Source organism: Ostrinia furnacalis, unplaced genomic scaffold (assembly GCF_004193835.3).
Source record: "Ostrinia furnacalis isolate ACB-3 unplaced genomic scaffold, ASM419383v2 OfSCF5489, whole genome shotgun sequence".
NCBI lineage: Eukaryota > Metazoa > Arthropoda > Insecta > Lepidoptera > Crambidae > Ostrinia > Ostrinia furnacalis.
In genome coordinates this window covers 107,005-123,033 of record NW_021135728.1, presented here as the reverse complement: position 1 = coordinate 123,033, position 16,029 = coordinate 107,005, and the positions used below count along the sequence as shown (strand labels likewise).

The following is a 16,029-nucleotide window of genomic DNA, read 5'->3' as shown; positions in this document are numbered from 1 at the left end:
AGTGGGCCCTGCCTGTAGAACGACAAACCACCCTACTACCGATCTAACCGCTGGGCAGCGGGCAAAATTTCCTATAGGTGGGTCCCGAGTTTGGGAAATTGTATTAGATGAGCCGTAGCCCAGACAACTTTGGGAACCACTGCTCTAGAGTCTTCACTGCATAGTATAAAACAAAGTCGCTTTTTGCAGTCTGTCCCTATGCTTAGATCTTTAGAACTACGCAACGGATTTTAATGCGGGTTTTTTTTAATAAATAGAGTCACTCAAAAGGAAGGTTTGTAGGTGCGTATTATAGAAGAGAAAAGCCGGGAAATTCCATTGCAACCGTGCGAAGCCGGGGCGGGCCGCTAGTCCTTGATAAATTCGCAATCTAATCCAACACAAAGTTTGACTGTCCCCGCGACCTCGTTTAAAATATTTCTTGCTCTGCTTACACTGCGTTACAAATGAAAAAAAAAATTAAGTACCCGCTTTGAAATGTCGCGTTTTCTTATTAATTCCTTTCGTTTAGTAAGAATACATGGATATTTTCTTCCCATCACGTCTCATTTTTTTCCCTGAGGATGTGCCAAATTATGCTTAAGACTGAAAGAATCAAACATAATATATAGAAATCTACTAAAATATACCAGATTTTTATACATCAATCGAGTTTATTTTTTATCATTTAGGTATAAAAAAAATAAATTCATACAATTTAAACCCAAAATACCTTTACATTTTAACTTTGTCTTTTGTGTTTTGAAAAATCTTCTCGTTTTAGACGCCAACAGTAATCGCCTAGCATANAAAAAAAAAATTAAGTACCCGCTTTGAAATGTCGCGTTTTCTTATTAATTCCTTTCGTTTAGTAAGAATACATGGATATTTTCTTCCCATCACGTCTCATTTTTTTCCCTGAGGATGTGCCAAATTATGCTTAAGACTGAAAGAATCAAACATAATATATAGAAATCTACTAAAATATACCAGATTTTTATACATCAATCGAGTTTATTTTTTATCATTTAGGTATAAAAAAAATAAATTCATACAATTTAAACCCAAAATACCTTTACATTTTAACTTTGTCTTTTGTGTTTTGAAAAATCTTCTCGTTTTAGACGCCAACAGTAATCGCCTAGCATAGTTGTGTCCCAACGGCCTTGAAATCGTTCTTAAAGCTTCTTTACATCTTGGTGGAACCTCTCTCTCCCTGCTCATCACTGACAGCACCAAGATTAGATGGAAAGAAAGATAAGTGGGAATGAAGAAAGTGAATTTTTTTTTAACCACATTCTACAACCCAACTTTTCGTGTGTTTTAACATGTTGTTTACTAGCTGTTCAGCATTTTCGGCTCTATGGTTTCCTAAAAACCCTTTTACAACTGCTTTCAGTGATAACCAGGCATCGAGTTCCTTGTCAGTAAGCTTTTTGTCAAAATTTAGGTATTTCATCAATGTTCGTATTTGTGGTCCCATGAATATCCCTTCTTTGAGTTTTGCGTCAATTAATTTTGAAAAAACCGTCTTCAAATACATAAATCCATCTCCCTCTCTATTCTTAGCCATAAAATTTTCATTCAACAGACCAAGTTTTATGTGTAGTGGTGTTTACCGCAAACAAAACTTATTTGGTGCATTTTTGCAGTTGCGACGGCCACTTAGTTCAGTAGTCATGTTGAATTTTCAAATAAAATATGCTCAGAGATATCGAGGTTATCGAAATTTTATATGAAAAACAATAAAAAAGTATAATATCATCGAAAACCTCAACTGTTCTTATACGCCTAAAGTGAGGGTAGTTGAAATAATGATCGACTTGTACCTCGAGAACTAGACGTGATGGATACCACATATCTATGTTTGGAACTTTTTATCTAAGACTAATTACCTATTCATTCCAGCTATCAGTTTAACGGGTACCAAAATCGTGTAACGCAGTGTTATTTGTCGTAGCGTGATGAAATATAGCCTAAAGCCTTCCTTGATAAATTGTCAATCCAATTGTTTTTTTTAAATCGTACCTACCAGAACTTAATTCCTGAGATACAGACACAAATTGATCAGTTATTTATACCGTGTTATTGAAGGGTACGAAAATAGGGTTCATTCAATGCATGTAATACATGAAGTCCATTTTTGACTCAATTACTTAGTAGCAGAATTATAATTATTCAAGTTAATGGACAAATATATTTTAATGTTTATGGAAAACTACCAAGACTATTTTTTACAGAATCTTGTCCCAGACGTCTGCTCCTAAATAAATAAAGAAGTAAACCTTACGAACTCATGTCGGTTTTTATTATTTTATTTCTTTATATCCAGCTAGGGTTGCCATCCGTTCGGGTTTCCCCGGATTTGTCCTAGTTTAGGGCGCGTCCGGGATGCGTACGGGTGGGGTTTCATTTGTAGTTTGGGTTTAAAAATTTCATTCTTAGGCCGAAGCCGGGCGACGTGTCACATGACTAATTTTCGTCCGGGTACTGGGCTCCAAAATCCCGGGATTTCACGCATCAGGTCCTGGTTGCCAAATTTTAGAGATGGCAACCCTATGTCCAGCACGTGTCAGACGCCATGAGTGTTTTCCGTGTTTCTGAGTCATGCCATCAAAACGTTAGAAATAAACACAAGTTGTAATAGGTACTTAGGCATCTTGTCGATTGCCCTTTGAATCAACTAAGCAGACGGGTAGTAGGATATCACGCATTGGTAGTATGTGTTTTTAAGATAAACAAAACAGTAAATACCAGACATGTTTTATGTAAACAAAATATTCAAAACAGAATATCCAGTAGCCCAGTACATTAATATCGGCTTTTAAAAAGATACTTTATAAATCAAATCCATTTTAGAGCCGCCAAATTGTTTTTATTCATGATTCATTCAATGAAACCTTGCTCTATATTTTTATTTACTGCATATTTAGATAAAGAAATACATATTTGTATTAATTCCATATAATAACAATAAACTTACAATTGACAAGACATTAATTAAAACATTTAATGCTAAACGTTGATAACAAAAAATATGTGATTGGATGGAAATATGACCGGTTTCTGTTGTTGTTTGGTATAAAATGAGATATTTTGTCGCAAATGACGAAATGTTCTATACATAGGTAAATATCGGAAACGAACGAATCTATAAATATCTATAATAAATATTAATAAGTCGTGTTAACACCATTTATATCTCAAGAAGGGCTGGACCGATTTTAATAAAATTTAATTGTGCTTTAAATGGTTTATATCAATAGAATAAAAATATTTTTTCCTGTAAACCATTTATTAGAAATTGCTATTAATTTCAGAATAATTAACTTAGTTAAATTGAGCATATTTTACGTAAATGTGGAACCCCAGTAGAATTGACTGTATCGTATAATTAATTATCAAATTTTGTTCAGCATTTTTGCTGAAGGCCAACTTTTGTTACTGATTGACCTTTAATGTAGATTACTTTTAGATTGCAATAACCTTTATAGGTCATACAGATAGAACGAACACCATTTTATAGTACAGCTTGAAATAAGTCTTTATTTATTACGAATACCTACATTGTTGGCTGAAAAAATTACAGCGTTCCAGGAAAACTTAAAAAGAAATTATTTCATAGGCTCTTGAAAGTGTGTGCTTACGTTTTATTAATTACTAGCAGCACACATAGCTGTGCCCAAGACTTCGTGATACCCAAAGAAGACAAAAAGTTTCCAACACGTCTTTGTTAATGAGGGCTATCGTTTTTTTACCTAACAGTTGGCACCCCTGGCGATTGACAGGACCTTACTCTACAGTGGCGCCATCTTGATGAGTGCAAATGCGATAGTCCTCCTACCACTTTCGCGCTCACCAGCTGGCGCCACTGTCTTCGCTACTGGCAAGTGACAGGACCTTACTCTACAGTGGCGCCAACTGGTGAGCGCTAAAACGATAGCCCTCGGAATAAGATTGTGTTGTCAACTTTTTGGCCACTTTGAATGTCACGAACTATTTGCCGCTGCCGCGCTGACTGTACTAAATGTGAAAACAGTTTGAATAAGTACTTAATTATACATTTTTGAAAGAATATTAATTTAACATTAAAAACAACAATGTTAACAGCATTGTTGTGTTCCGGCAGTTAGAGGTAAGATAGCCAGTTCCTCCGTGGTTGAGGATTCCGGGTGAAGCTCGCTTCCACCTTCGGCCTGATCATCACTTACCATCAGGTGAGATACAGGCCAAGAGCTTCCTCGTTGTGGATAAAAAAAAACCGTACAAAATTATGCAGAATATAACTTACTAGCTTTCCGCCCGCGGCTTCGCCCGCTAGTCCAATCAACGAGGAGATTCGTTGTATGGAGACATCCGAATAATTCGTCCGTCAATGAAACTTGGCACATGGTGAAAGTAGGTAATATAGATCAGAGATANAGCATCAATGTCCATGTTTTATTAAATCGGGACCACTGTGCGCCATGAGTGTTTTCCGTGTTTCTGAGTCATGCCATCAAAACGTTAAATAAACACAAGTTGTAATAGGTACTTAGGCATCTTGTCGATTGCCCTTTGAATCAACTAAGCAGACGGGTAGTAGGATATCACGCATTGGTAGTATGTGTTTAAGATAAACAAAACAGTAAATACCAGACATGTTTTATGTAAACAAAATATTCAAAACAGAATATCCAGTAGCCCAGTACATTAATATCGGCTTTTGAAAAGATACTTTATAAATCGAATCCATTTTAGAGCCGCCAAATTGTTTTTATTCATGATTCATTCAATGAAACCTTGCTCTATATTTTTATTTACTGCATATTTAGATAAAGAAATACATATTTGTATTAATTTCATATAATAACAATAAACTTACAATTGACAAGACATTAATTAAAACATTTAATGCTAAACTTTGATAACAAAAAATATGTGATTGGATGGAAATATGACCGGTTTCTGTTGTTGTTTGGTATAAAATGAGATATTTTGTCGCAAATGACGAAATGTTCTATACATAGGTAAATATCGGAAACGAACGAATCTATAAATATCTATAATAAATATTAATAAGTCGTGTTAACACCAATTATATCTCAAGAAGGGCTGGACCGATTTTAATAAAATTTAATTGTGCTTTAAATGGTTTGTATCAATAGAATAAAAATATTTTTTCCTGTAAACCATTTATTATAAATTGCTATTAATTCCAGAATAATTAACTTAGTTAAATTGAGCATATTTTACGTAAATGTGGAACCCCAGTAGAATTGACTGTATCGTATAATTAATTATCAAATTTTGTTCAGCATTTTTGCTGAAGGCCAACTTTTGTTACTGATTGACCTTTAATGTAGATTACTTTTAGATTGCAATAACCTTTAAAGGTCATACAGATAGAACGAACACCATTTTATAGTACAGCTTGAAATAAGTCTTTATTTATTACGAATACCTACATTGTTGGCTGAAAAAATTACAGCGTTCCAGGAAAACTTAAAAAGAAATTACCAAGACTTCGTGATACCCAAAGAAGACAAAAAGTTTCCAACACGTCTTTGTTACAAAGAGGGCTATCGTTTTAGCGCTCACCAGTTGGCGCCACTGTAGAGTAAGGTCCTGTCACTTGCCAGTAGCGAAGACAGTGGCGCCAGCTGGTGAGCGCGAAAGTGGTAGGAGGACTATCGCATTTGCACTCATCAAGATGGCGCCACTGTAGAGTAAGGTCCTGTCAATCGCCAGGGGTGCCAACTGTTAGGTAAAAAAACGATAGCCCTCATTGGAATAAGATTGTGTTGTCAACTTTTTGGCCACTTTGAATGTCACGAACTATTTGCCGCTGCCGCGCTGACTGTACTAAATGTGAAAACAGTTTGAATAAGTACTTAATTATACATTTTTGAAAGAATATTAATTTAACATTAAAAACAACAATGTTAACAGCATTGTTGTGTTCCGGCAGTTAGGGAAAGACAGCCAGTTCCTCCGTGGTTGAGGATTCCGGGTGAAGCTCGCTTCCACCTTCGGCCTGATCATCACTTACCATCAGGTGAGATACAGGCCAAGAGCTTCCTCGTTGTGGATAAAAAAAAACCGTACAAAATTATGCAGAATATAACTTATGAACTGAAAAAAAAAGTTTAATAAAAAAGCTTGTAAAAAGCACTCCTCTTTCCCAATCTTCTGAAGAGGTCGTTTCCTAACGACAAAAACCATCTAATTAATACTTTTCGAACTTATTTTGTTTCTTGTTGAATATCAGTTTTTATAGTGTAGGTATGGGTGTACATTAAAAAGTATCCAACGTTATTTTTTGTTCCTTTTGTAACTTCAAAAGTCCGCAAGTTCAATCTTCCGTCTATGGCGCGAGACCGGTTATTTTTTCTTCCGCGTCAAATTCAAAATACGATTGCAGGAAGTCTACAAATATTTACTTTGCCGCCTCTCTAAGTATTTCTTATCTTGCAAATAAATATTCATCAATTAAGTTTATTAGATGTGTTTACTTAGAGGTTGTTAGGTGCCAAAATTAAGGAGATGATAGACCATCTACACAAAAAAACCTCTAGCAAAAGTCATCATTTCAGAGATTTAATTTTTTCATTATTTTTTAATCCCCAATTTTGAGTCTACCTTTCGTTGCCATGTCTCTTGATGCTATCCTATCTCTATCTAGTCATCCATTAGGGGGCGTCCATAAATTACGTGAGACTTTTAGGGGGGGGGAGGGGGTCAACAAAAACCTCACTAAATCTCACGTGGGGGAAAGGGGGGGTCTCGGAAAATATCACGTAATTTTTCCCGCAAGAAATAGAGTAAAATTACCAGAAAACTGGGTTATTGAATTAAAAAAAAAAGTTTTTTTAAGAATAAGAATAAGAAATTTATTCATAATGTTCATTACATGTCAAATTTCTGATGATAATGACAATTAATTCTAAACCGTCTAATCAAATTAAATTAAAAATGCCTCCATCTGCATTTGTGAACACTAAAGATGCAGAATAAATGTCGAAATTAAGACAATTCGAAATTAAAAAAAACGTCATCGGCATCGCTATTGCGTAAAAAATTGGCCAAGTGCGTGTCGTGCCACGCGCAGTGTAGGGTTCCGTAGTTGTCTGTCGTTACCACAATATATTTCAGAAGCAAGCAATTACTTCATCTAAAGTTACTTTGCATATTTTCTTCTAAGGAATTTTTTTTACTGGTTAAGAAATTTTATAATACCTACATGAGTCAAATGACTATTACTCTTAAACTAAGTAATGTATCTTAACCGTTATAGTTTTCCTTGAAAAAATTCATCCCCGCTTTACATGCAGGTGAACTAAACTAGAAAAAAATTATTTTTCAAAATTTTATTTTACCGTTTTGTCGGTGTGATAGTAATCACACCGACAAAACGGTAAAATAAAAATGTGAAGTATATTAATACTTCACAAAATTACAGCTCCCCAGTGCCAATAGTTTCCAAGCGAAACCTCGGACAGACAGACATATCGAAACTATATAAGGGTTCCTTGTCAGGACTACGGAACCCTAAAAAATGACATTACAAACGTATGAAAATATTATGTATTCGTAGTTAAAGTAACCAATAGTCAAATTTGACAGATGTCAAATGATAAGTGGTTAAATGTTAAACAGAAAAAAATGTTTTTATAACAATGTTTAACTTGACTTTTAGTACATTTTTAAACTATTAGTTTACATTTTATTAATATTTAACCATTAACCAGTAGCAAAATTTAACAATTAGTTATTTTAACTATGAATCAAAAAACTGGTCCTAGGTTGAAGCAATTGCTTGTCTTACTAAACGACGGAAAGCTACGGAACGGAACCCTGCACTGCGCGTGCCACGACACTGGGTTACTGATTTTTTCATATAAATCTAATAGAATAGACATTGCAAAATAGGCATTTNCATCCATTATAGTCTATCATCTCATGTTTGGCACGCTCCTTTTGATACATCCTGTATATCCAAGCACTAACCTTGGGAGCTAATATAATTATGTTATGCTAATTACTTGAAATACTCTGTCTAATGAGATTATGTGAGGCCTTAGCACTGTGTGTGTACTTAGGGAAAAGGCTAGGGCAAAGAAGAATTACGCCCGTATTTACAAACATTACTAGGATGTCTAACAGACTCACAGTACGCGTGGACACACAGGGTGACACACGAACCAATCACAAAGCTAGCTCTATTCAACGCTATGCGTTCGATTTGCTGCTTCACTTGAGCAAGCATCGTTAGTGAATAAGGGCGGAAGACTTCTAATGAGACGAGAATCAAATCCTGAACTTCTCAGTCAAAGATCTCTGAACCATGAACGCGAAATGCTTAAACGATAACTTAAACCTATGTGGTGTTTATACACGATTTGTAAGCATCACCAGCAGAATGTTGGCAGTTATTCTCATTTTCCTGCAAAAGTACCATCGACAAGGATCTGCTTATTATATTGAGAGTAGGTAAACCCACGACAGGTCACAAACATGCTTATCACTCTAACGAATCAAGTAGGGCATGATGTGCAAATACGAGTATGTAGGCAGTATAATAATGTACCTACTCGTATGTATTTACTTCGTGCTCGTAGTATCTACTTACGATTGACAGTGACGAAGTATTGTATGATGCGCAGTGGCTGTAACTACTATACTAGAATGGAGAAGTTTCCATTTTTTTTTTCTATTAATAAAACTTGAAAATGTAAAATCAATAATATCGGTGAAAGAATCATGAAAATATCTATACAAAAGAAGTTACAGGTACAGGGCCCTAAAGATGCGCAACAAATATTTCGCGCCATTTTTGAACGATGACTTCACGCCACAAACAATTTGGAGTACAAACAGTCAATCACCCCTCCATCATTCATCCAGATCCATTGTTTTATAAATCTAATAGTTTTTAATTTTTCAGCCAGGGTCACTCAAGATTCTTTCTGAGTAAAATTGTGTAACCTTTTTTGACATATCCAAGACCTGGCCATAATATCCCTTTATTTTTCTGAAGGTGGTATTTGCTGGTGATTAATAAAGTTAATTATGTTTTGAAGAATTATTAAAAATGATTTTAATGTCATAATGATTTTCTGTCGGGTGTCTACAAAAAACTAATTCCGGGCATGACATGACAATAGGGTTTCTGATTTCTCGACTTATTTTTTTTCTCGAGTTTCGGGAATTCTCGAGGCCAAAGTCTCGAGTTTTCTCGGGTCTCGAGTCTTTTAATTAAAACTGTTGAAATCGATTGAAGTTTAATAAAAACACGGGTTTTTATTAATGTTATAATGTGTCTGGGTTATAATCAATAATACTGTAAAGTTTCAACAAAATCCGTTCAGTAGTTTTTGCGTGAAAGAGTAACAAACATCCAGACATCCACACAAACTTTCGCATTTATAATATTAGTAGGATAATAATTATAACTAAGTAATTAACTAAAGGAACTAAAGTCATTAAGTCGCGTGTACTTTAAGGATTAATAACCATAAATATCTGGAGTTCCAATTGAATCACTTGTTTTCCAAAGAACACAAGTCCAAATTAATTAAAAATTACGATAATAAACCTACATTTACAAACCAAAAAAAACTTTTAATTAATTTTTAAACTTAAAGATAACGAATTGAATAAACGTATTTAAGAGTACCTAAACTAACAGATAGTTAACAAAAAAAAATCAGTCTTTAAATCAGTCAGTTATACAAACATAATGAAATATAGCATACTCGTAGGTGAACATTAAAGCTTCAAATTCGAAACTCGAGAATTCTCGAGCTTCGGTAATTTTTTTCTCGTCTCGAATGAAGCCAAATTTCTCGAGTTTTCTCGAGTTCGAGAAAGCTCGAGCAGAAACCCTACATGACAAGCACCTGACCTTGCTCGATGAATAATAATATAGGTAGGTAATGTATCAAAACTTTTTGCAATTGATAAATTAATGTTACAAACTTTTGATACTTAAGTTAATACATGTACCTATTTACCATGACAATGTGCCAAGTAAATAATTAAATAAAAAATCCCCGGTTACAGTTTTGTCTTGAGTGTAAAACATAATTAATGCACAAATGAAACTCATTTCAATGCAACGAAAATTTGTAAATTTACTAAACCACAATTTAAAATGATTAAGGCTGAGTTACACCACCTTATTTTAACCGTGAATATAACCAAAACCGGTGTTTTTGTATGGAGTGGAGTTATGAAGAGTTTGACGTTTGTTTAAGTAAAGAGATCTCGAGTAACTTACAAAATTGTTTTTATTGTTTACAGAAAAAACAATCCTGAAAGGCGTATCCGGGTTGTTCAGGTCCGGAGAGCTGACGGCCATCATGGGTCCCTCGGGCGCCGGCAAGTCTTCCCTTATGAACGCCCTTACAGGATTCTCGTATGTACCTATCAATAATTTATATTATAACTAGCTTTCCGCCCGCGGCTTCGCCCGCGTGGAATTTTGTCTGTCTCAAAACAAATATTGCTGAATTTTGGTGAAGAGTAAGTAAGTAGAACTTTTACTTCAAAAAAACAAGATGAAATTCCACATCCGTAAAGATGGGTTATGTGTATAATGTTTAAAAAAAAAACATAAAGAATTTGCTAAATAATAGGTAGGTACTATAAAGCAGTAAAATAATTTGAATTTTTGTTTTTGTCGTAAGACGCGCAATAGACTGTGTCAGTCAAAAAAACCTATGAGTACAAATTCGACAGCAGGGGTTAATTGTATGCAAATCAATATTAATACAATAAGAGTTATATTAGCTACCAACAATTTCTTGAAACTATTTTCTTGAAAAATGATGTAATTTGCCAGCGTAATTTGTCGTTTAGGCTATGTATTTGATTTCATTACAGCATAAGTCCGTTCTTTTCCTCCCTTTAGCCTAACGCAACTATGAAAGAATGATTAAGTAAATCAGTAAATAAACTACGAACTTCATTATTCAAAAAGTAATAAAAAGCTTGTAAAATTAAGGAAAACTTGAGAGCCTCATACTTGTCCAACATTTCAAGATAAGAATATTGAAGTACGAATTACCTACTTACAAGGCCATAACGACTAATGCTACTAAGGGCTTCTAGTCCACCTTGATGCATAGTTTTATAGAGCCAAAGGCTAGGCTAGGTACTTACTGAATCACTTAGTTAAGTACGCGCAGTATTAAGTACTCAAAAGTCTTACTTCCAGTTTAAAATATCCCTAAAATATTTAAAATATCAGTTCTTTGAGAAGGAAAGAAAATGAAATATTCTTCGCTATTTATTGTGTCTTCATTTGGCTTACGAACCTTCGCCTTCAGACTTTAAAATTTTGTGACATAATCAAGATTTCATTTACATTACCTACTTTACGTAAGAATTTGCATGCTGAAAAAAAGTACTTAAATTGTAAATTTATTCGTTTATTTCGCCATTTCACCTACAACAATACAGTATATGTATTTAGGCATAAAAGATAAATCTTAATTATCTGAATAAAATTAGTAGATAGGTAGGTACTTATAGAGACGGAGTTTCAATCAAATTATTGTTTGTTGCAGAACAAATGGCGTGACTGGCACAATCCGAGGTGGTGACAGCATTTGTGAGCTTGACAAGCGAGAGCGCTCGCTTAGCTCGCTCAAGGCGTACCGCAAGAAGTCCTGCTACATCCTGCAGGACGACCGCCTCAATCCGCTGTTCACAGTAGCAGAGCTGATGAGGTTCGCAGCCGATATGAAGCTGGGGAACACCTTGAATGAGGAACTCAAGACATCTGTGGTAAGTTGTAAGTTACAGCTCGCTCTAGTACTGCAGGAAGTCCTGCTACATCCTGCAGGACGACCGCCTCAACCCGCTGTTCACAGTAGCAGAGCTGATGAGGTGCGCAGCCGATATGAAGCTGGGGAACACCTTGAATGAGGAACTCAAGACATCTGTGGTAAGTTGTAAGTTACAGCTCGCTCTAGTACTGCAGGAAGTCCTGCTACATCCTGCAGGACGACCGCCTCAACCCGCTGTTCACAGTAGCAGAGCTGATGAGGTGCGCAGCCGATATGAAGCTGGGGAACACCTTGAATGAGGAACTCAAGACATCTGTGGTAAGTTGTAAGTTACAGCTCGCTCTAGTACTGCAGGAAGTCCTGCTACATCCTGCAGGACGACCGCCTCAACCCGCTGTTCACAGTAGCAGAGCTGATGAGGTGCGCAGCCGATATGAAGCTGGGGAACACCTTGAATGAGGAACTCAAGACATCTGTGGTAAGTTGTAAGTTACAGCTCGCTCTAGTACTGCAGGAAGTCCTGCTACATCCTGCAGGACGACCGCCTCAACCCGCTGTTCACAGTAGCAGAGCTGATGAGGTGCGCAGCCGATATGAAGCTGGGGAACACCTTGAATGAGGAACTCAAGACATCTGTGGTAAGTTGTAAGTTACAGCTCGCTCTAGGACTGCAGGAAGTCCTGCTACATCCTGCAGGACGACCGCCTTAACCCACTGTTTACTGTAGCAGAACTATGAAAGTTGAGAGATTAGTAAATGCAGCTCAATATTTAAATTAGTTATTTCAGGGCTCTTCGATTGTTTTGTCATACGGACAAGCACCTGTCAGGCTTAATGTGAATAATTTATTTAGATATCTGAGGGTGCCAAGTAGGAAAAACCATATGTTTAAAATATGCATAAAGTTATAATGATGCAATGTGCATAAATTAAATTCCTACCAATATGTTTCTTTTATGAATAAGAAAATACAATGCAGTTTTCCCAGACTCTTGGGAAATCACCATTGTATTCGCGTTGTACAGATGACAGCATAAACTAAACATTGCGAGATTTTATGCAGTTTTAATAAATGCTTTTTTGCTACAAAAATATAAAGTTAAATGTGCTGTCGACTGTACATAGCAGTTATCGATTATTGCAAAATCGTTACCTATGCTGACATTGTATCATAACGAGGTTAGTACATAACTTGGTAAGCTGTGATAATACGTCATGGCAATTGGTTAAACCAGCGAATGAGCTAATACAAGCAACAACAAGAATTAGCAAGCAATAATAAAAAAATATCATCAGGGCATTTTAATCTCCACTTCCCACAATGTTGGCCAAACGTGTTGGGGAAGGCTGATGTTCGCACATTTCTCCCTTATTCGCCTTTCACAATACATCCATCCGCGGGAAGTGTGGGGGTAGTCCTAACCAAAACCACATGGCAAAAATTTACTCATTTCATATATTTTCCGCAGATAAATGACGTTCTCGAGACCTTAGGCCTGCAGGGCACGGAAAACACGCGGTGCTCAAAGCTCTCAGGAGGTCAACGCAAGAGGCTCTCCATAGCGGTGGAACTCATCGACAATCCGCCAGTCGTGTTCTTGGACGAACCCACCACGTAAGTTGTCGTGCTAAAGCATGCTCATGCTCTTAAATAGGTACAGTCAGCGTCAAATAGTTCGTGAGACCCAAAATAGCCAATAAGTTTTCAACACGTTTTTGTTACAATTCAAATAAGGTTGTGTTGTCAACTTTTTGACCACTTTGCGTATCACGGACTTTTTGACGCTGACTGTACCTACTATCTACTCATCATCACAATATACTGCCTGGCTGAGACGTCAGAAGCATTAAATCAGACGTGTACATTAAAATTCTGCTCTCTGTCTATCGTTTTCCTGGACCTAATTAAATACAAACCAATGCGCGTCAAAAAGACGATCGCTCCTTTTTTGGATAAGCAGAGTCAACCATTAGGACTATTTATTAGACTAATGCCCGTTTTCATCATCAATCCCTAATTTTTAAGTGACTCCTATGGAAACAAAATTCCTGTTATTTGTTACCATACGCCATACGCCTACTTAAGGCGTCACTTATAAATTAGGGATTGATAGTGAAAACGGGCATAAGTCGTCAATCCATCGAACTGGGGCGTCTTGCATTGGCAAAACATATTCTGGACAAAATGTCAAGTAAACAGGTTCTCATAAGTATTCTAACTCTTGTTTAAAAGAGCTGCAAATCGATAAGTTTCAAGTTCTGAATCTACATTTCCGTAAATATTAAGTATTTAATATTAAGTAAATATCTTGTGTAATATCTAATGTTATTGCATTATCTAATAAGTGCAGTCGTTATGGTACATCTTGATGTCTGCGACTAGGTAGGTACTTGATAATAAATGTAAGCCAGCTAGCAATAAATCTGACATGACTCGTTAATAAGCAGAGAAAATGCCAAGTATTGTACTTAGCGCATCGTAAATTTTACATTGTACAACGCTTCGCGTCATCCTTTAGAGTTTAGAGCCTGGATTAACATGCAGTCCGCGGCAGATGTCAATGACCAGTGCCTATAGATAAATACGTATCATAAGACGTTTATTCTTCTTGTCGGGTCGACAACAAACCTATACCCCCTTATTAATAAAAAGTTACACCTAGGATGAAGTCTGGATTTAAATGACATTTCCATACTAAATGATAATTTAGGCCAGAGTTCAACTAGGGTGTATCCCCATACAGTGTCAGCCCAAAACTCCTCTACAAGAGTGGCGTTGTCAGTAGCATTCTTTAAATCTTCTTGCGTGCAGTTATTTGGGCACACAGGGCACGACATCAGACGTTGAGTAAAATCGTGATACAAAATCAGTGACAGACAGATTAAAATTGCACGGGTGTAGCTAACTAAAGAATTGGGGAAATCTTTTGACTGTATTGATTTTTAACCCCCAATTAAATTTCAACAATCCGCATTTTTTTATCGAAGTAATTAATATAAAAGTTAGTAATATGTATAGAAAATTGTTGTTATACGTTAAGTTAACAGTTACTTTTAAGTTTTTTCTAAATCTTTCGTTTCTTTGCTGAGCAAAATCATTGCTTTCCTGAAAAGTCAATCATTTCTACAGCCGACATTCGCTATCGATGATAAATAGTTTCTACTCTTGTTTCAGAGGTCTAGACAGCTCCACATCAATGCAATGCATCGAACTGTTGAAAAACTTAGCCCGGGACGGTCGCACGATCGTCTGCACCATCCACCAGCCCACCGCCTCTGTCTACTCGATGTTCGATCAGGCAAGCGAACGTCTAAGGCCCAGAACAGACAGTGAAACGCAACTGCAACGAAACTGCAACTTTCTGATGATTCTGATGAATGAAACTGAAACTGAAAGTTTCAAACTGGTCGCGTCATGTGTGGTCTCTCAACGGACGCTGTGGCAGAAACTTAGATGCAACTCAAAAGTAACTAGCAGTTGCAGTTTCGTTGCAGTAGCGTTTCACCGTCTGTTCTGGGCCTTACTGTCTACCGTAGGAGTGAGTTTTAAGAGATTGGGATTTTTTTTGAGTAAAATTTTACACTGGCAAAATCATAAAAGACATCCACTGCCATCTTGTCATGTCTACATTATCTACGAGTATTTTATCTATGTACCTACTGAAATATAAAAAAATCACTCCCATGTAGTCTAAATAGCCGATCACTCTTGAATATCTGTCTATAAAGTCATATTAGTGAAAATGTAGTTAAATAGACAAGTCCATAAATTAGATTTCAATACATATAGATTTAGTAAGGTGCTTACCTTACTAAATCTATACTACTACACCAAAAATAAGTATTTAATTTACAATCCAAAATTAGATACAAGCTTTGCTTTAATTTATGAGCAAAAACCCCAGGTATAGATATTAATTTGCAATAACATTTTAAATAGCTTTAATTAAACGAAAATGTTGTCTCAGAATATTTATTTGCTTTAAAAGCCAGCAAAAATAGGGTAATTTAAATTTTAAACGCTTACAAACTGGGTTTCTGATTTGAGGCACTACTACACGTGTCAATCAATATTTGCATTACACACGCATACATTAGCTAAATGTTCAAATTATACACAAGCTACAAACGCTTCCTCCTACCTATGGCGACGGCAAAAACCGTGGTAAATATGTACTATGTACCTATACCTAACATAGTATTCTCAGGAATTCTCGCCTCATTACAGTATTAGTCTTAACTAATACTGCAATGAGGCGAGAATTCCTGAGCATCT

The 16,029-nt window shown here is 36.1% G+C and overlaps 1 protein-coding gene across 1 annotated transcript in view; it reads left to right on the top strand.

Moving 5' to 3' along the window:
* Window positions 1-16,029, top strand: part of LOC114361253 (dnaJ homolog subfamily C member 10-like) — a 69,048-nt gene that overhangs the window by 17,131 nt on the left and 35,888 nt on the right. The window contains exons 2-4 of the mRNA XM_028316250.1: window positions 10,264-10,378; window positions 11,532-11,751; window positions 13,223-13,368. Of these exons, the coding sequence (XP_028172051.1) occupies window positions 10,264-10,378; window positions 11,532-11,751; window positions 13,223-13,368 (481 nt within the window). The remainder of the gene's footprint in view (window positions 1-10,263; window positions 10,379-11,531; window positions 11,752-13,222; window positions 13,369-16,029) is intronic.